The sequence below is a fragment of the Diospyros lotus genome, chromosome 6 (genome assembly GCF_014633365.1).
Source record: "Diospyros lotus cultivar Yz01 chromosome 6, ASM1463336v1, whole genome shotgun sequence".
Lineage (NCBI taxonomy): Eukaryota > Viridiplantae > Streptophyta > Magnoliopsida > Ericales > Ebenaceae > Diospyros > Diospyros lotus.
In genome coordinates this window covers 791,271-817,696 of record NC_068343.1, presented here as the reverse complement: position 1 = coordinate 817,696, position 26,426 = coordinate 791,271, and the positions used below count along the sequence as shown (strand labels likewise).

Here is a 26,426-nt window from a genome sequence, read left to right as displayed (position 1 = left end):
TAGCATATCATTCGGAAACGGATGGACAGACGAAACGAGTGAATCAATGCCTTGAGACCTACCTTCGATGTGTGTGCTTGGTGCAGTCCGTAGGGTGGCACAATGGTGGTATAAGACCAACTACCACTTGTCCTTGAAAATGACCCTGTTTAAGGCCTTATTCGGCTACAAACCACCACTCCTACCTATCAGTGGAGGCCCTAACTTGGTAGCCACAATGGATGATTATCTCACTCAAAGACAACAAGTGATGCAGACTCTAAAGAGGGAATGAGCAAGCGCCCAAAATCGAATGAAGCAATGCACTGACAAGAAGCGGAGTGAATGAAACTTCTCAGTTGGGGACCGGGTCTATCTAAAACTGAGGCAAGCACAATTGAAGACTCTCTCTCCCCAAAGGCAGTGTCCAAACTCAGTCCTAAATTCTATGGGCCGTATGAAGTGTTAAGCTCGGGTGGGTAAAACGACATACTGATTACAACTTCCAGCAGAGACTTCCATCCATCCCATTTTCCATGTCTCTCTCCTCAAACCATCTCCTGGTACCAACCCAGTGAGTGCAACTCTACCCTCGGCTGCTCCAACATCACAACAGGTAGCTGAGCCTGTAGCTATCGTGGATAAGCGAGTGATATATAAACAGAACCTCCCCCTCACTTAGGTTCTAGTCCGCTGGTCCAACCTTCATCCGAAAAATAACACCTGAGAGTATTTACTAGACTTACTTCAGCAATTTTTTAGGGCAGTAGGACTCCTATAAACTCTTCTTAAGGACAAAAAGAATCCTAAGGGGAGGGGAATTGTCACGGACAAAGGCAAGGGCGCCTATTAGTCGAAGGGGTAATATTGTAATAAAGGTGGTAGGTGGTTGGAGTATAGAAGTGTGTAGAAGCTGGTAGTTAGCAATTTGCAATTCAAATGATTGGCGCCTCCTTGAGGAAGGTATATAAATCAGCTCATACCGCTGAAGTGGGAATCTAAAAGTATAATTGAATCACATTTTTCCCTCACTAATCTCTCTCTTAATTATATATATATATATATATCTCTCTCTCTAATTTCATTCCCTTTGGGTTTCTCATTCCCGCGCCATTCCTTCTGAATTGCGGGAGAAATCATTGCCAGATTGGAGATCTGACAAGGTCTTTATCAGCCTCATACTTTTCATCTGTTGCAAGGACACTATCACCATCGCCATCCTTCGCTTCCAGTGCTGATACATCAACCTCCAGCAGATATGTACAGTGATCCCCACTGATAGCCTTGTCCAATCTCTCTCCCTTGTTGAAGTCTTTAGTTATAATTGGCCGGTCCAACTCCAATTTTTTCTCTGATTCATGCTTGACATGATTTGCAGCCTTGGAAGCTCCCTCAATCAGTTGTTTGCCCTTAATATAACTGTTAGGTTGCAACTCTTGCTTTCTAAAAATGGCTTCCAAGGCAAGTTCCTGTAGCCTTGCTCTCTCTCGGCTGCCTCTTTCACAGTTATCGACATCATCATCTTGACCATTGACCTCAGTTTGTCCTTCAAATAACTAACAAATCTTGATACAAAATGGTGCTCCATCAGAGCTGGCTGATTACTTACTCCACAATAGGGACCTTAACTCCTCAAATCTATCACAATAATCTGTCACCGATCCCTCTTGATTTAATTTGTTGAACTCCTTAATCACCTTAATGCCAGATTTATTATTTTTAGTGATTTTGTGGTGTTTTAGTTATATGATTCTTAAGTTTTATTGTGTAGGCAGGTCATGATGTTATTAAGGAGACTTTAATATAAAAATTTACTTAATGAATTATAGACAGTAGAGTGTTTGAACAAAATTTTCATACAAGAATATGTAGGCATAATTTGGAGATAGTCGATCTATGTACTTTGTTAGATACAAACTGATTAACTTTGTCGAGTTAATTTATTACACGGTGGAGTACGGTGGTAAAATTTGTTCAAAAGAACTCATACCTTCTTCCTTTTATCTAAAATGGAAAAAAAAAAAAAAATCTGAACTCTTCTGTAACAGCATTTTTGGTACAAAAAAAATTGTACAAAATTTGAAGATGGTGGCGAAAATAGTAGAAAAATTGTACAAAATTGACGAGGACTTGAAGTCGATGGAGGTCAACCAACAAGGCCACTTTGAAGACGGTGGCGAAAATAGTAGAAAATAACAGCGGGCGCCAGGCGGCGGACAATGAAAATGGACAGGACTCGTAGTGGGCGGCGGACAATGAAAATAGACAAGACCCCTAGCAAGACTTAGCGATGGCTTTTGTTTCAGTTTTTGATTTTTTAATGTAAAGTACCTAAATTAAGTAAATTGTGATTTGGTTTTACTTAATTAAGATTTAATTAAATTAACAGTGTTAATAATAGAGATTGTGTTTGAGCAAAAACAAAACGACAGAAACCTCAAAAACTAGTTTTAAACTATAAAAGTATCCTTTAAAGTATTCAAATTACAAAGAAATCTATAAGTTACCCAAAAAGGAAAAGAATTTTAGCAACTTGCACAATAATGGGAGATGACATTTTTGGGGTTGAAAATTTAACATCACCGTGTCCATTCCAACCTCAATTGCAGGGCCACTAGAAGCTAGTTGTGGACAATGGTTGACGGAGACTAAATCCTGTAGGTCCCAACTCCATTGATTATTGCTCCTCAATGAACTCAGTTTGTACGAATATGTATTGGGTTCATCTGTATATAATATGCATGGTCTCGTATATATGTTATGCATCACAACTGACATTTACTTCAGTGTTTGCAACTCTTCCTTGCCTTGGGTGCCTATGGGAATGAAAAGGAGATGCTGTCAACTACCGTCGTTCATTCTCTTGTGTGCACTTGTGTTTCTTCAAACCTTCAGACTTGGCTTCTGCTATGAGAGTTCTAAGGTGGCGGCAGGTTGCATAGAAGCTGAGAAGAAAGCACTTCTCAAATTCAAAGGTGGTCTCACGGACCCCTCGTTCCAGCTCTCTTCTTGGGTTGGAGACAATTGTTGTGCATGGAGGGGCGTGATTTGCGACAACAGAACAGGGAACGTTGTGAAGCTGAAACTCCAAAATCCATTTCCAAGGAGTATTGATACTGATGGAATGGATTATGAATTGGGAGGCGCGATTAGTTCGTCTTTGCTGGACTTGAAGTACTTGAGGTATTTGGACCTTAGCAAGAATAACTTTGAAGGCAAACGAGTCCCAAATTTCTTTGGATCTTTCTCAAAGTTGAGGTATCTCAATCTCTCTAGAACGTCTTTTGGTGGGGCAATCCCACAAAGTTTGGGAAACCTTTCTGGCTTGCTTTACCTAGATCTCAGCAATAACTTTATAGAATTAGAGGGCAAGGATTTGAATTGGGTATCAAGTCTTTCCGATTTGAGATACCTAAATTTGGGAGGTGTGGACTTGAGCAATGTCTCATCTCACTGGCTTCAAACTATTAATTTGCTTCCTTCCCTTGTAGAAATACACTTGCCTCAATGTCAGCTTCTTAACCTCCCGCCATCTCTTCCATCTATTAACTTCACAGCCCTTTCAGTGCTCAAACTTTCAAGGAATGGCTTCAACTCCACAATACCTCACTGGTTATTTAATCTCAGCTCCCTATCGCAACTTGACCTAAACTCCAACAATCTCCAAGGTAGGCTTCCAGACACATTTGAAGAACTTATTTCCCTCCAAAATCTTGATCTCTCACAGTATACTTACCTGGGAGGTGAGTTGCCGCCAAGTTTAGGAAAGCTTTGCAATTTGCAGACATTGAAGCTTTCCATGAACAATATCAGTGGTGAGGTAACTGAACTCATTAGCACGTTATCAAGATGCAATAAAAGCAGGTTAGACACGTTGGACTTGGGATATAACACACTGACAGGAAGGCTCCCTAATTCATTAGGATACTTAAAGAAGTTGAGGGACCTTCAACTGTGGAAGAACATGTTTAGAGGTTCAATTCCCAATTCTATTGGAAACTTGTCTTCCTTGCAGTACTTGTACCTCTCGGACAATGAAATGAGTGGTAGCATCCCTGGTAATCTTGGGCAGCTCTCATCAATGATAGTGCTAGATCTCTCAGAGAATTCTTGGCAAGGTGTTATAACTGAGACCCATTTTGCAAATCTCTCAAGCTTAAAAGAGTTGCAAATGACAAAACATTCACCAAATATTTCAGTGATTTTCAAAATTGATCCTCGTTGGCTTCCACCTTTCCAACTTAGATACATCAACATCAAAGCATGCCAATTGGGTCCCAAATTTCCCACATGGCTTGAAAATCAAAATTAGCTGAGAACTGTGGTGCTGCGCTATGCTAGAATTTCAGGATCCCTACCTGATTGGCTCTTCAAATTGGATTTGCCTCTCGATGAACTAGATGTCTCTCACAATAACTTAAGTGGACAAGTGCCTAACTCACTGCGTTTCAACTACCTATCTACTGTTGATCTAAGGTCAAACTGCTTTGAGGGCCCTCTACCACTCTGGTCTTCCAATGTCACTGCACTTTATTTGAGGGATAACTTGTTCTCTGGGCCAATTCCTCCTGACATTGGTGAAGCAATGCCATTATTGACAGACTTAGATATCTCCCAGAACTATCTATATGGTAGTATCCCTTTGTCCCTAGGCAATCTGCAAAACATGACCGACCTAGTCATCTCAAATAATCATCTGTCTGGAGTAATTCCTGACATTTGGAGCGATTTTAAATATCTCTACTACCTGGACATCTCGAACAACAATTTTTTTGGTAAGATCCCAAGCTCAATTGGCTCTCTAAGTTTCATTAGATTTTTGTTTCTGGGTGGGAACAAGCTTTATGGTCAAATCCCTTCCAGCCTGCAAAATTGCACCAGTATGGATACCCTTGATATGGGTGACAATCGACTCTCTGGAAATCTTCCATATTGGGTAGGAGAAGCCATGCCGTCTTTATTGATTTTTCGCGTGAGAAACAATTCCTTTACAGGACACATTCCTGGGCAATTATGTCGCCTCTCTAATCTTCACATATTGGATCTTTCACACAACAAGCTCACAGGGATAATCCCAACTTGTTTAGGGAATTTAAGTGGCTTGAAAACTGAGCTTAAGTTGGATTCTGAGCGATATGAAGGGAGCTTGCAGGTGGCCACCAAGGGTAGAATAATGGAGTACACAGAAACCACTCTTTACCTTGTGAATAGTCTTGATCTCTCCAGCAATAACTTATCCGGTGGCATTCCACAAGAACTGACCACACTTTCCGAGTTGGGTACCTTGATCTTGTCCAGGAATCAGTTGACAGGAAAGATCCCAGAGATGATTGGGAACTTGAAAGATTTAGAAACCCTCGATCTTTCTCACAACAAACTTGTGGGTGAAATCCCAGCTAGCATAGTTTCTTTGACATTTCTAAGTCATTTGAACCTTTCGTTTAACAAATTGTCTGGTAAAATACCCACAAAGAACCAGTTTCAGACCTTCGATGATCCATCCATTTATAAGGGTAATCTTGCGCTTTGTGGGACTCCACTGACAACCAAATGTAGTGGCAGTGGTAGTGGCAATGGCGAGGCACCTTCTGGTGGAGGCAAAAATGATGAAGACGTTAAAGGTCGGATGGAGAACCTATGGTTCTACTTGACTATAGCACTAGGATTCTTTATGGGATTTTGGGGAGTCTGTGGCAGTTTGATAATTAAGAAACGGTGGAGACTTGCATATTTTTGCTTTCTCGAGAAAATAATAAGTGAAATCACTGTGTTAATCTTCGTAACCGCTAATCGTTTGAAGAAGATGTTTAAGAGGTGAGTTAATTGCACTTATATTAGATGTAATTTGGGTTATTTCAAATGAGGACTTCATAATTTAAAAATATTTTTGAGGTTTTTTTTATTTTATTTTTTGCTCAAACATATTATATATATATTTGAAAGCAATCAATTTCCATTAGATTAGCACGGGGAAAATCAAAACAAAATAGGAATAGAAAAGAAAATAAACAAAATAAAGATGGGTGAAAAAAAATAAGTGAATGAATCGTGTTTAGCTTTATTTGGGCTTAGTTCATTTATTTTAAAGGTATTTTAGTTTGGTTCACTTATGAGTTAAGTTTTGTAAGAAATGTTCAAAGTCGGTTTGTTAATAAATTTTTGCGACTTGTTTAAGTTAAAAAAATGTGTTGGATGTTCATAAAATAAGAAGTTATAAAGTTTGTTCGTAAATAATAAACGAGTTTGTTCTTGAAAAAAAATATAATTATTTATAAATAAACTATTTTCTTAATAAATGGTTTATACAATCATATTAATTTAACAAAATTATGAATTTTGAAGCAAAAATAAACCCTTAAATATCTTAAAAATCTATACGTATACCTTTATTAAATAAACAAAAAAATGAATTATAAATGAACATAAACAAATTAATCGGACTTCTGTTTGAGTTCAGCTCATTTAATAAACAAATTCTATAATTTTGTTCAAATTCATTTACTTAATTAAAAAATATAAATCATCTATTAACTAAATATATTAATTCATTTATATCCCTATTCAATAATAACATTTAACAAAGTTGTGGAGTTAAGTGAAATGACAGACTTAGAAAATAGTGGCACGCACCATCGTCGACGCACTATCTGTTGGACGAGATTTATATTTGCAATATATCCTCTAGAATCCCATTATTCCCATTAATGGACTCAAAATATCAGAAATTAAAATATTTTTATGAGCAAGTTATCTTGTCTTGACAATAACTATATTCTATATATTGCATTTTCATTTACTCTAATACATGAACTAGACATTTGTCATCTAAGTTAAGGATTTTTTGTTTGCATGTAAATTATTTTATATAAAAAATTTATTTTTTAGATCTTATTTTCTTGTTTTTGTTTGCATTGTGTTACATTTTAAAAATTAGTTATATGTAATATAAGTGTACATTTTTAAGTATGGAGATAACTCTAGTTTTTATTTTATTTTAAGATAAGGTGAGTCGGCCTTAGATTTTAAGTCAATATATTTAGAATTATTCTCAATTACAACGGTAAAGAGTAACTTGGATCAAATAGAGATAAACGTAGGACTAGAATTCTACTGTAGACATTGGTGGTTATATTTTAAAGTTGAGTTAGGCAAAAAGACATTTATTATTTTTCTACTTCTTATTAATAAAGAAACGGGACATGATGAAATTAGTTATGCTTAGGTAATTTTCTTTTCTTGAATAATTTTTTATCAACTTCCATTTTCTCAAGAAAATGAAAGAAAAAGTCACTGTGCCAATGCTATTACTGTGAATTGTTTGAAGAGAAAAATTTAAGAGATTAAAAGAAATTAGAATTGCATTTGCATTTAAGAATGTGTCATTTTCCTACATTTTTGGTCTTATGGTCAAGGTGGTAGACCACCAAATGCCAACAAGGAACTTAGCATCTGGACAATTAGATGAGTATAAAATTATCTCTTGTGCCCAAACATAATAATGTATTTATTTTAAAAAAAAGTTATCTCCAAGCTATAAGGACTATAAAAAAAAAAAAAATGATTAGAGGGCAGTAAATATTTCTGTACAAACATTTTGATGTAAAAATTAAGACTGCGTTCTTTTTGCTTTTTAATTTTCAGTTTTGAGTTTTGATTTCATTTTTAGTTTTCTGTTTTGATATTCTGTTTTTAGAAAATTGAAAACGCGTTCTCTTTGTTATTTTAAAAAATTATTTTTCAAAACAGAAAATTAGAAAATGCGTTCTCTTTGAAATTTTGAAAATATTTTTTTAATGATATTTTATTCAATAAATTTGATTATTAAATAAATTATAAATATTTAATGTTAATATATTATTAAAAAAATATATACATTTTAAAGTTAATGAATTTTGTAATATTTTTTCCATTACAATAATAAAATATAAATAAATAAATAAATATATTTTGAATTTAGAGTTTGTTTTGGATGAAAACACTTAAAACAATTTTTTGTTGTTTTGAGTTTTCTTTATAATTTTTTTTTTCAAAAATGCATTTTTAAAAACAACAAAGAGAACACGTTTTCATTATTTTAGAAAACTGAAAACTAAAAATGATTTGAAAACAGTAAAGAGAACGCAACCTAAATTTTTAGATAAAATTATAGAACTCTTAGTTGAACTGTGGTGTATTAACTGAAAAAATAAATATTTAACTATTTATAGATGAGTTAAGAAGATAGTGATAGTGTCGACGTTCAGAATTAACCAATCGTGATTCGTAGGCCCGCAATGAATAAATAAGCTAGAATGCAAGGAGGAAGAACAACATAGAATGGACACAAGGAATTTTTACGTGGTTCGACCAGAACGATGCTTACTTTACATCTGTCCTCTAATTATTTCGGCAGAATAACAGTATATTATTATAATTGTCTCTCTCTATAATGGTATTTTTTGACCCTTGTTTATAGTGATGGGTGTTTACAATTATATAATTTTCAAGAGTGGAAAATTAACATCATGGGAACAAAATATCCTTATCAATTCTATGCAATCGGGAATGGGCTTCGTATTATCAGGGATTCGATTTACTTCACGTAAAGTGAGTGGGTCTCTTCTTCCGATTATTTCGCAATCTTATTGTTATGCGAGTTGAATGGTTTGATCGACGCACTGAATAGTTAGGCCAGCGAGTTAGAAGTATCGCTAGGAGCTCGTTGAGTATATTGCTGGGAGTTCATTGGAAGGCTTGCTAGGAGCTCGCTTGGTTCCGCGATCTGAGATCGGGTTTTAGCGACGTATAACCTTGTTTTGATGACCTCAGGCCTATTGGGATTTTGATGATTGGGCTAGCTTGTTGGGTCAAGTCTAGCCCATAAGAAGAAGTGAGAAATATTCATAATAGATAACAATTCTTAATTTCTCAAAATTGATCATGATCATGTTGATTATAATCTATTACACTATCATTGGAGAAGATCACGAATGTATGTTTGCACGTTTCTACCATAAAAAAATGCATTGTATGTGAATTTCTAGAGACTTTTCCAAGAACCTTAGTCCCCCTTCCCCCACACGATACTTTCTCTTTGTTGGTGGGCCTATCTTTTAGTTCTTAGTCTATGGGGGCATCACTATCTGTTTCAGCAATCAAATCTAATAGCCATGGTTTCGCTATCTAGCTGCCATTAGCAAGCATTCAATGTTGAATAATGGGAACGTGAGACATTTGGCTTTGACAATTCAAAATCAATTTTCCCATTCTTAATGCGCAAAATGCCACTAGAGAATTTATATAGATAAATTTTTTTAAGTTGAGGTGAATCAAGGTTGGATTTTGAGCCAAGATATCTAGAGTTATTTTTATTTATAGCTGTGTTTGCTAATCTCATACTAGTAAAGAGTAGATTGGATCAAATAGAGATACACGTGAGATTGGATCAAATAGAGATACACGTGAGGCTCAAATTCTCCTTTAGGTACTAGTAGTTATTCTCTAAAATTAAACTCATAAAAAGTCATGTGTCATCTCAATATTCTTTATTAATAAAGACACAAAACATGATGAGATTAGTTGATATTTAGGCAATTTCTCTTTCTTAGATAATTTTTCATCAACTTTTATTTTCCTAAGAAAATGAAAGGAGAAATCACTATATCAATGTCTGTTACTATAAACTGTTCGAAGAGAATATTTAAGAGATCGAAAGAAACTGAAATCACATTTGCATTTAAGAATGTATCATTTTTCTACATTTTTGGTCTTATGGTCATGGTGGCATGCAGAGCCGGCCCTGGCCAGGGCTCTAGCCTAGGGCCCACAATTGAGGGGGCTCAAATAGTCGGCCTTGGCCCAGGGCTACTAGGGCTCTAGCCCTGACTGCACTCTCACCCTACAATTAAAACACAATAAAAACAAATCATAATAAAATTTTTATATATTTTTTTTATTTTAGTGAGAGGTTTATACTCGCCAGTGTATAAGTGCAGTTATAGTCCAAATTTAAATTTATATTTTCTGGATGAATTCAGGTCGTCCACTGAGAGATTTATTTATGGCAAAAGAAAAAGAATGTCACACACACGCACACGCATTTGGACAAATTGGCAACAAGGTTTTTTTTATGGGTTTTTTTTAGACAACAGATATTAGAAAATAAAGTAATGCAGAAATTGAAATAAACATTAAACGTAAAAATATGAATTTGGATAGTGCTTGAGTTAAGACAATTTCAGTACCAACCCGTTGACTCCCAAATTTTAGCATAAAAAATTAGCAACATTAATTTAATTTCAGATATGAGGGTTTGTTATTAAATGCAATTAGAGATGATGATAGTTCTAGGTTAAGCAATCCCCATACATGATATGCAAGATTCTAATTTAAGCAACCACCATAAATCCAATTGCAATTAATACACAAAACAACTAAATTAATCATCTGGGTTTAGGTATGATAGCGTTTCCAGTTCTAGTAACTCTCATACATGGCATGAAAGCTCTAAGTTAGGCTTACGCTCCAATCCAAACCTAGTGATTTTTCAATAATTAATACACACTCATACTGAAATTTAAATTAATGTTACTTATTTAAAACGCAATTTTCTTTGGGAATCATTGGCGTTGGACACTGTCCTTACCTTAACCCAAGATTAGATTTAGCTACTCATCTTTATTTGAAAGTTAATTGACAGGAATTTAAATGACGTAATTTAAATAACAGAATTTAAATGACAGGAATTAAAATAGTAAAAACTAGCCGGCCATTTAGGCGGTGGATAATTAAATGACAAGAATTAAAATTGTAGAAATTTAAAGGCATAAACTAACCGGCCATTTAGGCGGTGAATAATTAAATGACAAGAATTAAAATTGCAGAAATTTAAAGGCATAAATTAACCGGCCATTTAGGCGGTGAATAATAAAGTAATAATAAATGACATAAGAATTTAAAAGAAGAAAGAAAAAAAGTAAGATTATAAGATAAAGTACTAAAGAAAATGAGAAAGAACAAGAACAATTCTCAAAGAGAGAATTATAAGGAAACAACTAAACTTTTATTCAAGAATAATAATTACACCTACAAATGCAATCAAGTGATCTATTTATAGGCCACGAGATGCAATACAAACCACACAATTTCAATTATTCAACTAGACATAATTATATCTAATGGGCACTCACACACTTAAAGTTAAATGGATTTTAGCTAAAATACATACCTAATAAAACACTCATAAAGTTAAATGGATTTTAGCTATAATATCCACCTAATAATTAAATGAATTTTAGCTAAAAAACACACCTAATAAAGCTCTCACATAAAAAATAAAAATAGATTTCTATAAATTGGTTTTTAATCTTCATTAGGATTAAAAATAATCCTTGGGCCTTCTCCAAATAATATCTTCCATGGGTTGCTCAAATTGGGCCTTAATTCTTCATGGGTTTGAATTCTTCATGGACTTTAATTTTTCATGGGCTTGATTTCTTCATAAGTTTGATTTCTTCATGGATTTGAATTCTTCATGGACTTGATTTCTTCATGGATTTGAATTCTTCATGGACTTTAAGTCTTCATGGGCTTGAATTCTTCATGTCTAAAAAAAAAATAAAAATAATTTAATGTTATTAATAAATTATATATTATATATATGTATTGCACATGGCACATATATATATTAGATTATATTATATATATATTACATGCATGCATATAATGATGTATATGTATTATATATAATTTTATATATTATTATTATTTACTTTAAAACTTCATTTCATTCATCTTTCAATTTAAACTTGCATATAACCATAAAATATATATTAATATCTAATTTAAACCATTTTTAAGATCAAAAGAAGGGTATAATTATAACAAATTTTTTATAAAATTAACCACTAATCATACCCCCCAACTTAAACATTGCTAGTCCCTTAGCAATCAGACTATACACATACCAAACTGTATGAATGTAAAAATTTCAAATTTGAAACCGAAATGCATAAAATTGAATAAATAATTTAGCATTCTAAATCAGATTTTTTGGTTAAAGGTCATACAATCTCAGGAATGGAAATTAGGATAACCAACACACAGACTTACTCCCTCGAAGTTTTGACTTCAAATCTTACTATGGATTTTCTCTCCAATAAAAAGGATTCCTCAGGTGTACACACAAGGGGGTGCACCGTTATAAGAGTAAATGCAGAACAAGTTCAAAACTCGGTGTCATCCCAAATACAAGGAACGTATTTTCATGAAAGAACAGGGAAATTGACATAGCTTCATGATTGGAATAATGCTCTAGACGAGTAACTTCTGAATTTAAACATGATTCCCTACTCCAAACTCGAATTCTGAGATCACATGATTTATAGCATCAAAAAGGACCAGACTGGGTTGTAATGGGGCTATAAGGTTAATACGGGTTGTCAAAGAAAAGGTAGAGTGTGCAAAGGGTGTGTCGGGATTTTTTTTTTTTTTTTTTAGCATTTATTTTGAAACAGTTATGCTGAATAGCTAAGAGAATTTGCCCCTTTTTTTCACTTTTTTTTTTCTTCCTTTTTTTTTTCTTTTTTTTTTCTTTTTCTCTTTAAATATGAAAATAGATAAACAGACTAATTCCCAAAATCATACCAGGTTGAATAAAATTCATATGGTTATGGGTTAAACAAGGGTAACGAAAGAAGTTGTACTACAAATGGCTCAAATGGGCTAACAAGAGGTTGATTTAAAGAAAGAAATAGGCTCAAAATGAAAGAAATTGATCCCCCTATCATGCTTCTCAGTCATCTAAGTCGAAGTTTGAAACCAGTCAAATTCATCCGTTATCATACTAGACATTCAAAGCGAATTGATATTTTGAAGCCATTGAAAAGATGAGATAAACAAGAGAGCATATTTAGAGTAAGTGTTATTTCACTCAGAATTAACGGTTATTAGGTTCAAACACTTACTTGGGTAATAGTCTCCACTTCTGTTGAGGGATCATGGGCTTGATTTCTTCATAAGTTTGATTTCTTCATGGATTTGAATTCTTCATGGACTTGATTTCTTCATGGATTTGAATTCTTCATGGACTTTAAGTCTTCATGGGCTTGAATTCTTCATGCCTAAAAAAAAATAAAAATAATTTAATGTTATTAATAAATTATATATTATATATATGTATTACACATGGCACATATATATATTAGATTATATTATATATATATATATTACATGCATGCATATAATGATGTATATGTATTATATATAATTTTATATATTATTATTATTTACTTTAGAACTTCATTTCATTCATCTTTCAATTTAAACTTGCATATAACCATAAAATATATATTAATATCTAATTTAAACCATTTTTAATATCAAAAAAAGGGTATAATTATAACAAATTTTTTATAAAATTAACCACTAATCAAGCCCAAGGCCCACAGTTGAGGGGGCCAAATTTCTTTTAAGCTATGTGTATATGTATTTAAAAAATTAAAAAAAAAATTAACAAAAGAAACCTTGTCAAAAGAAAATTTCATTGCTATTTTTATTTTGTAGATACATGTGATGATTGTTTTTACTTCAATTAATTATAGAGAATAAAAGTAGAGACGTCAACGGTTCAGATTGGTCTGGTTCTATAAGAATTCAGTAACCGAACTATTTTTAACGGTTCCAAAAAAATAAGAACCATAATCGAACTATTACATATATAAAACCAAATTATGACCAATTTGTCACACCGGATCGGTTTTAGTTCGATTTCGATTCTATCCAATTAACATTTAGCTTCTAAATATTTTCGCAAAATATGAAATTATAAACAAATTTATTAATTAAAATAAACGTATAACTTCATTAATGCTTCAAGTCTTGAAGTAAAAGTAGAACAAAATAATTCAAAGACTATCTCATCAAATGAGATTACATCGACCATTTATTATAGCAATAGCGCATAAAAGCCTAGAAATAAAAGAGTTCATGAATCTTGCTAGTTTCCTAAGAAGTGATATTATTTATGCATATGCATATATATATATATATACCAAAAAATTATAATATAGATACAAGGTTGTTAAAATCGTGAGAGGGTCTTCGACATGTAAAATCGTAAAATCAAGTGCGATTCAACTTCAAAATCGTAAAATCGTAAGGATTTTCGATGCAAAAAATCGTAAAATTATACCCGTAAAACCGAGAGTTTAACAACCATGTATACATATAAGTATAATTTCGATTCCGATTTGGTTCGAACCACGGTTTAAAAAAAAAAAATAGTAACCAAACCAAATATATCGGTTCTTAATTTTTTAGAACTAGAATCTAACCATTGAACCAATTCAAAAGGCACGGTTCGGTCCGATTAATTGGTTTTTGAATATTTTTTGACACCCCTAGATGAAAGAAAGATTGATCAAATCAAGAAATGCTTACAGAGATTCGGGAAGAAGCATGTAGACTCAAATATGTAGTTTTTATTTTTTAATACAATATTTACAATGCAGGGTAGATGGAGAAATCCACGAGGATGTCGTACATAGAATTAAGGTAGGTTGGCTAAAATGGAGAAATGCATCAGGGGTGTTATGTGATGGTAAAATCCCATTAAAATTGAAAGAAAAATTTTATAGGACAGTTATAAGACCAGTCTTGCTGTATGGCTCAAAATGTTGGCAGTCAAATACCAATATGAGCAAAAGACGAGTGTAGCGGAGATGAGGATGTTAAGATGGATGTGCGGACATACAAGAAAGGATAAAATTAGAAATGAAGTTATTCGTAATAAGATAGGAGTAGTGCCAATTGAGGAGAAGATGAGAGAAACTAGACTAAGATGGTTTGATCATGTGAGAAGGAGACTAAGAGACGCTCCTGTGAGGAGAGTTGATGAAATGGAACAATTAGTCACAAAAAGAGATAGAGGTAGACCCAAGAAGACTTTGAGAGAGACATTAAAATTTGATATGAAATATATAGATCTAAATGAGCATATGACAAAAGACAGAAATACATGGAAGTCTAGAATTCATGTAGCCGACCCTACATAGTGGGATAAAGGCTGGATATGTTGTTGTTGTTGTATGTATTTACAATGCAGGGTACTCTTTCTTCTTCTTCGACTTTGCTTTGCCTCTTCTTCCAAAAAAGTCCAAATCCTCCAAGAATCAATCTTTATATAGTGTATTTTAGGTTTCTAGAGTTGTGCACCTTGAAGGAGTCCATTCCTATTTGATTTGGATGGAAATGAGTTCGAAATGGCCTTTCCACAAAGCTTTGAGCCCTATCACAGTCTTGTTGCAAAATCACAGAATGCATTCTGCAGTAGGATCATGAGCTGCAACAAACTTCTTCCACAGCGGTCCTACCGCGGTAAGCTACGAGCTACTTTCACTCAGCCTCTCAACTTCTATATTTTCATCTTGTTGCTTTGTGACTTTCTCAACATCGACCCCGAATAGATGTCCATTCATGCTGGGTTCAGTTCCAATCATGCACTAAAATAATCATTTTCCCTCTAAATATCTTCAAATGAGTTTATCACCTACATAATCACACATAGAACTAAATTAAGTAGAAATCATGCTTATTAAATAAATAAATATTAAATTTATAGGTCAAAATAAATATATAAAAGACAATTATCATTTATCTTATTTTCTGACTGATACTAAAAATTTTAATGAAAGTTCCATCACTAACACGCTGTACTGATTTGATTATTAATTATAGCTACATCAAAAGCATTCCCGATTGGGAAATATGCAACTTTCAATTTGTGGGAGATTTTACTTGAACAAAACCAACCATGACTGATAATGCACTCTGTTCTCATATGGCTCTGAAATTTTATTGCTATTGCCCTCTACTTTTTGGAATCTCCAGAAATCGTAAATCTACCAGATCTATTTAATTAGTATTTTGTTTTCCTTACAATTATATAACAAACCTGCAAATGTCGCTTGTGCAGTATGCAAAGTTTGTGAAACCCGCTTTTGATGATTTTGTCTTGCCATCAAAGAAGTATGCTGATGTTATCATACCCCGGGGAGGTGATAATCATGTTGCCATTGATTTAATTGTTCAACATATCCACACAAAACTTGGCCAGCATGACCTTTGCAAAATATATCCCAATGTTTATGTTATTCAGTCGACATTCCAGGTATATCTCTTTGTACCATGTTGACTTTGCTTATTTTGATTTTCTGACGGTCAGGGGCGGATCACAAGAAAATTTATTTTTGTAACGTAAATTTGTTAATTTTTTAGTACTAGTCCAGCCTTAATTTAACCCAGCCCAACTCATCCCACCTGGCTGGATCCACCCCTGCTTAGGTTGTTCTTAGCTCACTTACATAAGGACCAGATTTTTCCCCCTTTGGTTTGGGAAGGAGCCATTGTCTCAAATGCAAATGCGCCATTTTTTAAACCTCAATACCGTGGTTGCTGTTTTGCTGATCTCTTTGCTTTTTGGGTATGCTAATACTGGATTGCCCATTTTGCAGATAAGAGGTAATGCATACACTGATCCGAGATTGTGATATATCAAAGCATGATTTTGTATTTTATTCGGATCGCCTTATTCGTCTGGTACTCCCTCAACCATTTAGCTTGTCCAAAATAGTGGATCACCTAAGGTTAAAAGAATAAACGTGTTGAATTGAACTTGGTTCTCATATCTTGTATTTTGACTTTCAGGTTGTGGAGCATGGACTAGGCCATTTACCTTTTATTGAGAAGCAAATAGTCACTCCAACAGGCGTGTTTTTATTAGAAAATTACGGAGCAAACCATGGACACATTTAAACAGTTCTCTTTGTACTTTTTTAAAGTCACCTATCAAAGAAGTGGAATGACATTTATTTGTTGGGTGCTAATACAGGGTCAGTACGTATATACTGGGGTTGACTTCTGCAAGAAATTGTGCGGAGTCTCCATTGTTCGAAGGTGAGCAAATGAGTTTTCAATGGAGGTATATTTGTTTCTGGAGATAATGTCAATTCAATTTGTTATAGAAATAAAAAAAGATCTTTACTGGGAGTCCAATGTCTTTTCATGCATGCTAAAAACACTTAGGTGGTGTTCTCTTTGTGTTTCAATTTTTAGTTTTGAGTTTTGAATTCATTTTCAGTTTTGTGTTTTGAGTGTCTATTTTGAAAATTTTAAAAACGCGTTCTTTTTGTCATTCTGAAAATTATTTCTCAAAATAGAAAACTGAAAAACGCGTTTACTTTAAAATTTTGTAAAATGTTATTTTATGATATTTTATTTTAAAAAATTGATTCAAAGTAAATTATAAATATTTATTAATAAGTTATAAATTTAATTTAAAAAATTTAAAATATAATATTAGAGATAACTAATAATTTAATCATATATAATGTATTAAAATTACAAAATACTTCCTAAAATTATTTTTAATTTGACTCAACTATTCATTTCATAATAAATTTCTTTTATCAACAAATTGAAATTATCTACAGATTTAGATTATCACAACATAAATATTAAAAAAAATTATAAATCATAAAAGTTAAGGAAGGAAGAATGGCAGAGGTCGTGTGAGGCGGTGAATGAAGGAAGAAATGGCAGAGGCGATGAGGGAAGGAAGAAATGGCAAAGGGCGGTGGCTGTGGCGGGCGTGGACGGCGGATCTGGGCGTGGATGATGGATCTGGATGAGGCGGTGAAGGAAGGAAGAAATGGCAGAGGCGGTTGCGGAAGGAAGAAAAGGTAGAGGTGGTGGCGGAATGAAGAAATGGCAGAGGGCGATGGCGATGGCGTAGACGGCGGATTTGGGCGTGGCGGTGGCGATGGCGGGCATGGACGATGGATCTGGGCGTGGCGGTGGCGGGCGTGGATGGCAGTGATGGCAGTGGCGACCGAGCTTGAAGAGAAAGCGAAGGGAGATGAGAGCTGGAAGATAAGAGGCCGAGCTTGAAGAGAAGGAGAAGATGACCGAGAGGCGTTTTCCGTGTTTTGGAATTTTTTGCTGGTTTTCACTGAAAACGGCCAAAACGCGATTTTGCTGTTTTGGGTTTTGTGTGTAAATTTTTTTTGTGTTTTGAAAAATGCATTTTTGAGAATGGGTAAGTAAACGCGTTTTGGGTGTTTTGAAAAATCGAAAATAGAAAACGGCCCGAAAACAACAAAGAGAACAGGCCCTTACTTTCCTTGCAGTGGATGCCATACTCCCACCAACTACAATGCGGTTATGTGGTTTGTATGAAAAACATTCTTCTTGTTAAAAGGTTGAAACATTAACCGCACTGTTGTGTAGACCATATAGGGTATGAAGTGACTTCTGAATCATAGAGGCTAATGTGTTTTTTTGGGCCAATTGCAAATGGGTAAAGCATAATTTTTCCATAGAGCACTTTTGTAATCCTCCCAAAGCACATTATTATACAGAAAATTCATACTCATACTAAATGTGATGCAACTCCATCATCAGTTGCAAAACTGTGGAAGAAATAAGATGTTTCTTTGCCATTTATAGATTTGCTTCATTATATTAAATTGTACTACTTTTTTTTTCCTGTAAGTAAAATATATTAACAGAAAAAAAGTCAAAAGGCTATAAATCACCACAAAGGCATCCCCCGCAAACAAACGAAAAAAAAAAAACATGCCCGACAAACTGAGCACTACCAACATAAACTAAACAAATAAAACAAGATGAAATGAAATTGTTCCTTTTTAGCCAAAAGGGGTTGATTGGAGGCGGGCTTGCAACGTTAAGGGACGGGCTTCGGCGACCGATTTGTTGAAGAGACAACTAATACCTGCAAATACTCCGACGCTCAAGTCAGTAAAAAAATGAAATGACAAAGTATGGGTAGGCTGAAAGAGAACATATCTTATTTCTGAGGAAAGCTAGGTTATATGTAAGAGGAGAGATCCTTCTGCATGTATGCGCTGTGTGTTTTCAGGGTGATGAGACTGGGTATCTGGCGTCAATGGGGGTTCCCAGACAATAGCATAGTGCCGACGAGATCCTCATTAATATTAATGAGATCCCCATTAATGAGGATGAGATCTGCCATTAATGAGGATGTGATCTCAAGCGGCTGCGAGAACACTTAGCATGTGGCTGTAATGATGCTGTTGCAAGTTAGCATAGAACTAGGATCCAACTTTGGTCGAGGTTGGGCTGTGGACTAAGACAAGGTTGAAGGCCAAGATTGGGCAATTGGGTTGTGAGCCAAAGGCCAAGATTGAGCCGGTATAGTCCAAAAACCATGTCGTCAAGCTAGATTTGCGAGGATTGGACCACCTTCTTTAAGAACCTGCTTAGCTTTTGACCTCGCTATATCATTCTTCTTCTTCCTCTCGCGCTTCAGCTCGGAATTTGACTTCATGGGAACATACTCTTGGCTTGAACTTCTAGACTGACTAGATGACATATATCCCCATCCTCAAAACTACTCCTATTTCCCTTATTCTCAACAACTATGTCAACTTCTCCCGAACACTCCTTCCCCATTGGCAAACTCTTGCCCTTAAGAGAGGGAATATCCATATTCGCTTCGAAGAGGGTACCAAAACGATTTGCTACTGCCACCTCAAAGGCCTTGGGCCGAATCAAAATGAGCAAGGCCACACCCCCAGCAATCCCAATTAAAGACTAATGAGGAAAAGGACACAATTGCACATCACTCCTAGCCAAAGAAACATGGGACTCCCTCTTACGATCCTTAGCCTTTCGAGAATCACTCTTCGAGGTCTCCTGACTCGGGATAGTCTTTTGACTCTCTGGCTTAGGGTGGTTAGGACATTTAGTCAAGGTATGGCCAAACACACTACAAGAGGTGCACAGAGAGGGCCTCCATTAATATTCCACATATATTTGATGCAACTTAGGCTCTCTAAAGCATTCATCAAGACCCTTATACAAGTTAACATACCTCGAAAACGTGGATGAGACGTCCATTTCAACACAACACACGAGAAAAGCCCATTCTAGATCTATCTTTAGTAGTAAAATCAACATGGATAGGTCTCCCAAGGGCATTAGTCACTGTAGCAATACCCTTTCCGTTCCAACCCTCCAAAGGAATATTAAAAATCTTAACTCAAATGGGCAAAGACGTATATGACTCTTGAAAAAAATTCATACCAAACTCTCAAATTCTTAAAAATAACAGGCATTGCGCCAAGTGCCAAGTACCACCATCAAATACTTGTATCATGTTTTTCTCATTACTAAAATAAAATAAAAAACAGTCAGAATGATAGGAAATTACCTCAAAGACCAAAAGGGTGCCACATCCTCCGAGTAATAGATTGCACGATTTGGAATGCCAGATGTTGGTCAATAAAATACCCAACCAAAGTATTTTTCAGTGCTGCAAACCTTTTTCAATAACAGCATTAGAGAACCTAACTGTTGGGAAATTCATTGGGGGGATAAAATCCCAATTTCCTCGGCCGGCGTTCAGATCGACGCTCGAACATGTCAGCCCATGATTTTGGAACCCCCCCATTTGCCTTGACAATTCTTATCACTGGGCTGAAATGATTTATTAAGCCCTTCCCCAGCATGGCTCCTTAGAGCGTCAAAGCCCTCACGTTTCAGCCAACCATCTAAGGCCCTTTCATACACGCGGACCCAATCACTTTAGGCTAATCCCTGTTGCAACTGGCCTTTAAGGCCTTGCAGATCATGTAAATGGGCTTCATTTCGGTCTTCCACTGGGTCACGACCATCATGAGGGAACATTGATGGGATTGCACCCATAAGTCCCATCGTTTGCGGCGCGATCAACGGCGAGGAAGGTGCCGGGATTCCCGCATTGCAACGCGCTCGCTATCCCTGTACCACCCGATTCCCGGCGAGTATTTTGACCGCCGGGCACTCTAACAGCCTGCTCCGATGAAATAGCCTTCTCCGCCTCCGACATATCTTCGCTATCCTCCAACGACTCCGAATCCGCCTCCCCATCCTCTTCCTCCGTTAGATCCTCAGAAAAGGCAGCCAACATCTGGTTCCCACCAACCGAAGCATCAGGGGGAGACCCACAATGAGATACCATTTCTTCCTCCCCCGAAAGGAAACCCAAACTTACCGAAACCTCACCACTATGGCACACTGGAAACGGAACATCCTCAGCCGTGTCTTGTTGTCCAGTGACCTGACCAGGCGAACCTTGACCATACCAGACCGATCGAAACCGTTGCACAGTCGAGCACAGCAGGTGCTGTTCATCCGGGGAACGATTCAACTTCCTCCCGCTGCGATTAGCACTCCGGATCACCGAGCCAACTTCCTCCCGCTGCGATTCCGTGTGGTCTGACCGCTCCAGCGACCCTTCCCTTATCCAACCGCGATCCACCGAACCAACAAGCCAACCCTCCCCTTCCGGAACATCAGTCCGACGGCCACTGCGAGCAGCAGAGCCACCCCGCGACACCGCCGGCCGCGACTGTGACCTTGTCCGAGCCTTCCAAGCACCATCAACGCCTTTCCTAGCCTCGATCCCTTAGGACCGTCCGTACGCTTAAACCTCCCCACTTTGCCGCCTCTTTTTCTCTCTAAATTGTACTTCTTTATCTCTCAACATTTTTGGCAGTGGTGAAAGTATGGAAAATGCATTACGTGCTTGTTGCAAAAGAATAAAAATTGGAAAGATTTTGATCCACCGTGATGGTGACAATGGGAAGCAGGTGGTATTTTTTTACCCCTGTTTGATTGGTTTTGCTTTCTTACAATCATAAGGATCACAAAATTGATTTATGACGGCAATTTTTAATCTTAAAACAGCTTATATACGAAAAACTTCCCAAGGATATTTCGGAGCGACATGTCTTGCTTTTGGATCCAGTTCTTGCTACAGGTAATTCGTCGCACTTGGGAGTCTTCAGTGTATTCTTAATGTTTAATATTTTGCCATATCTTTATGCAGAATAGGCTTTAGGAAAGAGGCCAAGTCACATGTTGACGGCTTTTTTCCTTTTAAGATTTGTACGATTTCGGCAATATCTACGTATCTAACAATTGAACTGCTAATGATTCTCTTGAAGGTAACTCGGCTAATCAAGCAATTGAACTACTTATAGAAAAAGGAGTTCCAGAATCCTACATAATATTTCTGAATCTCATTTCTGTGAGTTACTTTATCGGTTTGCAACTTCATGCATGTTTTTACATTTCATTCTTCTTATCCACTCATTGGCCTATCTGTCATGTTTGCTTTTAGGCCCCAGAAGGAATACATTGTGTTTGTAATCGTTTCCCATCCGTGAAAATTGTCACCTCAGAGATCAATGTGGCGCTTAATTAAGAATTCCGTGTCATACCAGGAATGGGGGAGTTCGGTGATCTATACTTCGGCACTGATGATTGATTAATTTGTTCATACTGATCAATTCATCGTTGAGATAGTAAAATTATGACCCAGTGCTGCATGGTTGAATACGTTGACTGAAAGTCAATTCCACATGCAGAGAGAGATAGAGAGAGTAGGACGAGCTTGCATTTTGGTGAAATTTAACATAATCTAGTTTGTTAATTTGAATTCGCTGTGAATACTTTGTATTGTTGGATTTAGTTTTAGTTGCTCTAATCAACGAGGTATATTGTTCACATGGCATTTGAAGGATGCCCGTTTCTTCAATGGCCTGTCCGTACTGTCGTGCTTGATGGGAAACAATGTTTGGGTAACTGTATGCTTAACATGTGAATTTTGTGTAAGATCAGGTGAAGTGGCTTTTCCAGAGTGGCTCTAGAAAATGCATAAAACGGTGATTAGAAGATAAAAATAAAAACATAAATTGTCTCCTAAGGTATGGCCTGCTAGAATGGTTTACATGGTTCTTCATATGTGACGCTATAATATTTTGGGGCCTTTCGGCTGAAAGCCCGGAGATGGAGGAAAACCAGCCTCTCGGTGCAGCTAGTGGAGGCAGCTTGGTTTGTAGGAGCCCAGTGGTACATCTAAGTCGTGGATGAGGGCAGTCGGGTTCATATCGGTGAGTTCTTCACCTCTACTCTAGGGTTTTTGCTTATTACCTTCATTAGTATTATACGGCAATTGAGCGTATAATTGGATTTTAAAATGTGACAATCCTTCTATGTTTGTTGAACTTGAGAATGGGAAGCGTGGAAGTCACAACAAAGAAAGATGGCTAACCAACCTCAATTTCCATTATGTTGAGCTGCGAGTCAACTAGGCAATAGAGACATCCCACAGGTGACAGCTATCCTCGTGTTACTTTTTCTTTTTAATTCTTATTTATTGTTGTTGTGGGATAAATGAGCATGACTACATGCTGAATCAGATAAGAAATGTGCATTTAAGAGGCTTGAGTACCCAATTTTTTCGTTATTAGAAAGACAACTAGCTTATTCTATAATTATTTTTTTGTACATTGGTGGTAATGGAAGCTACCTAGCATGGGTTATCCCTGTAGTATTAGCTTAGCAACATTTGTCTTAAAAAAACCTTCTTTAGAGTTTAAGCATAACATGTAGAGAAAGCTAACCTAAGGTTTCAGCATCTTAATTAGACATCAGGGCAACACTCACTGAATTGATAATTTATTTTCAATGAAGCTAAATAGGAATAGAGAAAAGAATAAACAAAATAAAGACAGGTGAGAAAAAACATGTTGAATGTTCATGAACAAGAAATTATTGAGTTTATTTATAAACAAGAAACGAGTTTGTTCATGAACAAAAATATAATCATTGGTCATGATAAAAAAATATATATAATCATTTATAGGTAAACTATTTTCTTAATGAATAGTTTATACAATTATATTAATTAACAAAATCCTAAATTTTGAAGAAAAAAATAAAATAAACCCTAAAACATACTTCTATTTGAGCTCAACTCGTTTAATAAACAACTTCCATAGTTTTGTTTAAATTCATTTACTTAATAAAAAAATATAGGCAAACTATATTAATTCATCTATATCCCTATTCAATAATAACATTTAACAAAGCTCAAGCCTAGTCAAGTAAAATGGCGGACTCATAAAATAGTGGCATGCATCATCGCCAATACGTTATATGTTGGATGAGACTTATATTTGCAAAATCTCTTCTAGAATCCCATTATTCCCGTCAATAGACTCCAAATATCACAAATTACAACATTTTTATGAGCAAGCTATCTTGTCTTGACAATATCTCTATAGATTGCATTCTCATTTACCCTAATACATGAGTTACACGTTTGTCATCTAAGTTAAGGATTATCTGTTTGGATGTAATTTTTTTTTTTATCTTATTTTCTAGTATTTGTTTGCATTGTAATTTTTTTTAAAAATTAGTTATATGTATATATAAACATATATATATATCACTGTTATTAGAATCGTACGATTCACGATTCGAATTGTATGATTCGACCCGATTCATATAGAAGTCTAGTCGAATCTATAGGGTGAATCTAAAATCTCTTAGAATCATACGATTCACGATTCGAATCATACGATTCAACTCGATTCATATAGAAATCGAGTTGAATATATACGGTGAATCGAAAATCCCTTAGAATTGATCGTGAATCGTACGATTTGTCCGATTTATCTGATTCGTGTGACTTCGTCTGCATGTGCGCTTTAATCAAATATTCGTTTAATTTGGCTATTTTCGAAGACAAAGAAGATGATGAAAATGATGATGCTCTTGAACTTGAAGATGAAGATGATTGATAACTAGTGAAGATTATAGACAATGGAGTTTATTAGTAACCTAATAGTTGTAGGTTTTTTTTTTCCTAACTTGTTATTTTGAAAGTGGTTTGGTTTGGTGCAATTTGTATTTAAAAGTAGCATGAATATACTTTTGCCTTTTGATATAATTTTAAATTTAGTAAATATATTTAAAAGTATTATTTATCTATTTATATTTAAAAGAATTGATCATGGTGGACACATTATTTATTTTCTATTTATATATATTATTTATAAATGAAATTGAGATTATGTATCAAATCTTACGATTCGATTCTATTCTTGATTCACGATTCATAAAATAAGGATTTCGATTCTCAATTCAAATATTGATTTAACAACTATGATATATATGTATAAGAATGCATATAATTAATGTGCATGTCCCATGTGTATGTATATATCAATGTATGTATGTATATTTATGTGTGCATGTGTATGCATATAAATACGTGTTTGTGTGCAGGGGCAAAGGTTAGGAGGGGTTGAAGCCTGTGCCGGCTCTCCCTAGATCTGCCCGTGGATGGAACAATAGGGGTAATGGACCCATTTGGCCATTGATTCTGCATATATATACATACACAGGGGCTGAGGTCGGCACGGACTTTAGCCCGTGTCAGCCCCCCCTAAATTCGCTTGTGTGTCCGCGTGCGCATCATGCCTGTCTATATTTGTGTTTTGCATGTATATGCACATATATTATTGATATGCATACGAATATCAGCCCAAACACAAAGTCTATTTACAAAATCAACGCAGAACAAACCCAAAATTAGAATAAAAAATAAGGACCCAAATAAAGATGAAAGTCACAATAGTCCAAGAGACCCTCTCGAGTAAAAGGTCTTTGAGAGACCTCGAGAGAGACCCAGCTAGAAACTTTGAGGGTGACCTTGAGGGAGACTTTAGAGACCCTTAAGAAGACTTTGAAAACCAGAGGAAGACTCGGGAGACCTTGAAAGGTCTTTGGGAGACTCCAAGGGAGACTTGGGAAACCTTGAAGGAGAGTCTCTTGCGTGACAATTCTAGAACGGAAAACTAACCTCCAAAATTCACTCTGAAAATTGTGTAACGAATAAGGATTATCTAAATCCAAATTGATCTCAAAAGATTAAAGTTAGTTTTTACAAATCTCTAAATAGGTGAACTATCACTCCACAAAGCCAAGTCACTTTTAGTAGTTCAAGAGCTATCTAATTTCTTCTATAGTGTCCAAAAATCTAACATAAGTATCAATGTATTTGTATAGGGAATATACTGTTCTCTTTGACGGTTTTCTTCCTTGCAAAATAGTCAAAAGTTGGAGACAACTCTTTCCTAGACAATAAATTTATTATTGTGTTTAAATGAGCATAAGTATTTATATATTTATGTGCATGTAGGTGCATCTGTGCGCACATGTATGTATATATTTATTTATTTATGATTACACACACATATGTATATATGTTTTGATAAAAGAACAAGTCAATTTATTCATTTTGATGAATAATTTGTGAATTTTAAGTTAATAAATTATTTTATATTTCGAGTAATATATTATAAAATATATATATTTTCTATCTTTTTGGGTCAAGCAAGCATGGTAAAAAGCTAAGCCTATTTCACTAATTTGTTGAGTCACTTGAAAACTAAGCCTATTTCTGGGCGATCATTTGAAGGAAGGACGAGTGATGTCACTGGCTACGAAGGGGGGAATACCAGAGGGCTAAATATTATAAATGCACCTAACTTTGTATTAAGATATAAAAAGGTTATTGAACTTTAATTTGTATT

At 35.4% G+C, this 26,426-nt stretch overlaps 3 protein-coding genes across 4 annotated transcripts in view; all 3 read left to right on the top strand.

Moving 5' to 3' along the window:
* The window catches only part of LOC127803244 (uridine/cytidine kinase UKL1, chloroplastic), a 51,958-nt gene extending 29,526 nt beyond the window's left edge, over positions 1 to 22,432 (top strand). The window contains exons 13-14 of one of the 2 annotated variants that reach the window (XM_052339340.1): positions 21,987 to 22,069; positions 22,163 to 22,432. In XM_052339340.1, the coding sequence (XP_052195300.1) occupies positions 21,987 to 22,069; positions 22,163 to 22,246 (167 nt within the window). In that variant the 3' untranslated portion in view covers positions 22,247 to 22,432. The remainder of the gene's footprint in view (positions 1 to 21,986; positions 22,070 to 22,162) is intronic. The other variant, XM_052339339.1, reaches the window with a different exon arrangement.
* Positions 2,732 to 4,291, top strand: LOC127803243 (receptor-like protein EIX1). Its single transcript, XM_052339337.1, has one exon. It carries the CDS (start codon positions 2,735 to 2,737, stop codon positions 4,289 to 4,291), a length of 1,557 nt encoding a protein of 518 aa, XP_052195297.1. The 5' UTR covers positions 2,732 to 2,734.
* Positions 4,565 to 5,797, top strand: LOC127803246 (receptor-like protein EIX2). The gene has a single exon (XM_052339341.1). The coding sequence runs from the start codon at positions 4,565 to 4,567 to the stop codon at positions 5,795 to 5,797; it is 1,233 nt and encodes a 410-aa protein (XP_052195301.1).
* Positions 22,433 to 26,426: the final 3,994 nt, after the last annotated feature.

Bases quoted from the DNA above. Each gene is read 5' to 3' on its own strand.
- LOC127803243 (XM_052339337.1), top strand. From the start codon at position 2,735: ATGTTATGCATCACAACTGACATTTACTTCAGTGTTTGCAACTCTTCC.
- LOC127803246 (XM_052339341.1), top strand. From the start codon at position 4,565: ATGCCATTATTGACAGACTTAGATATCTCCCAGAACTATCTATATGGT.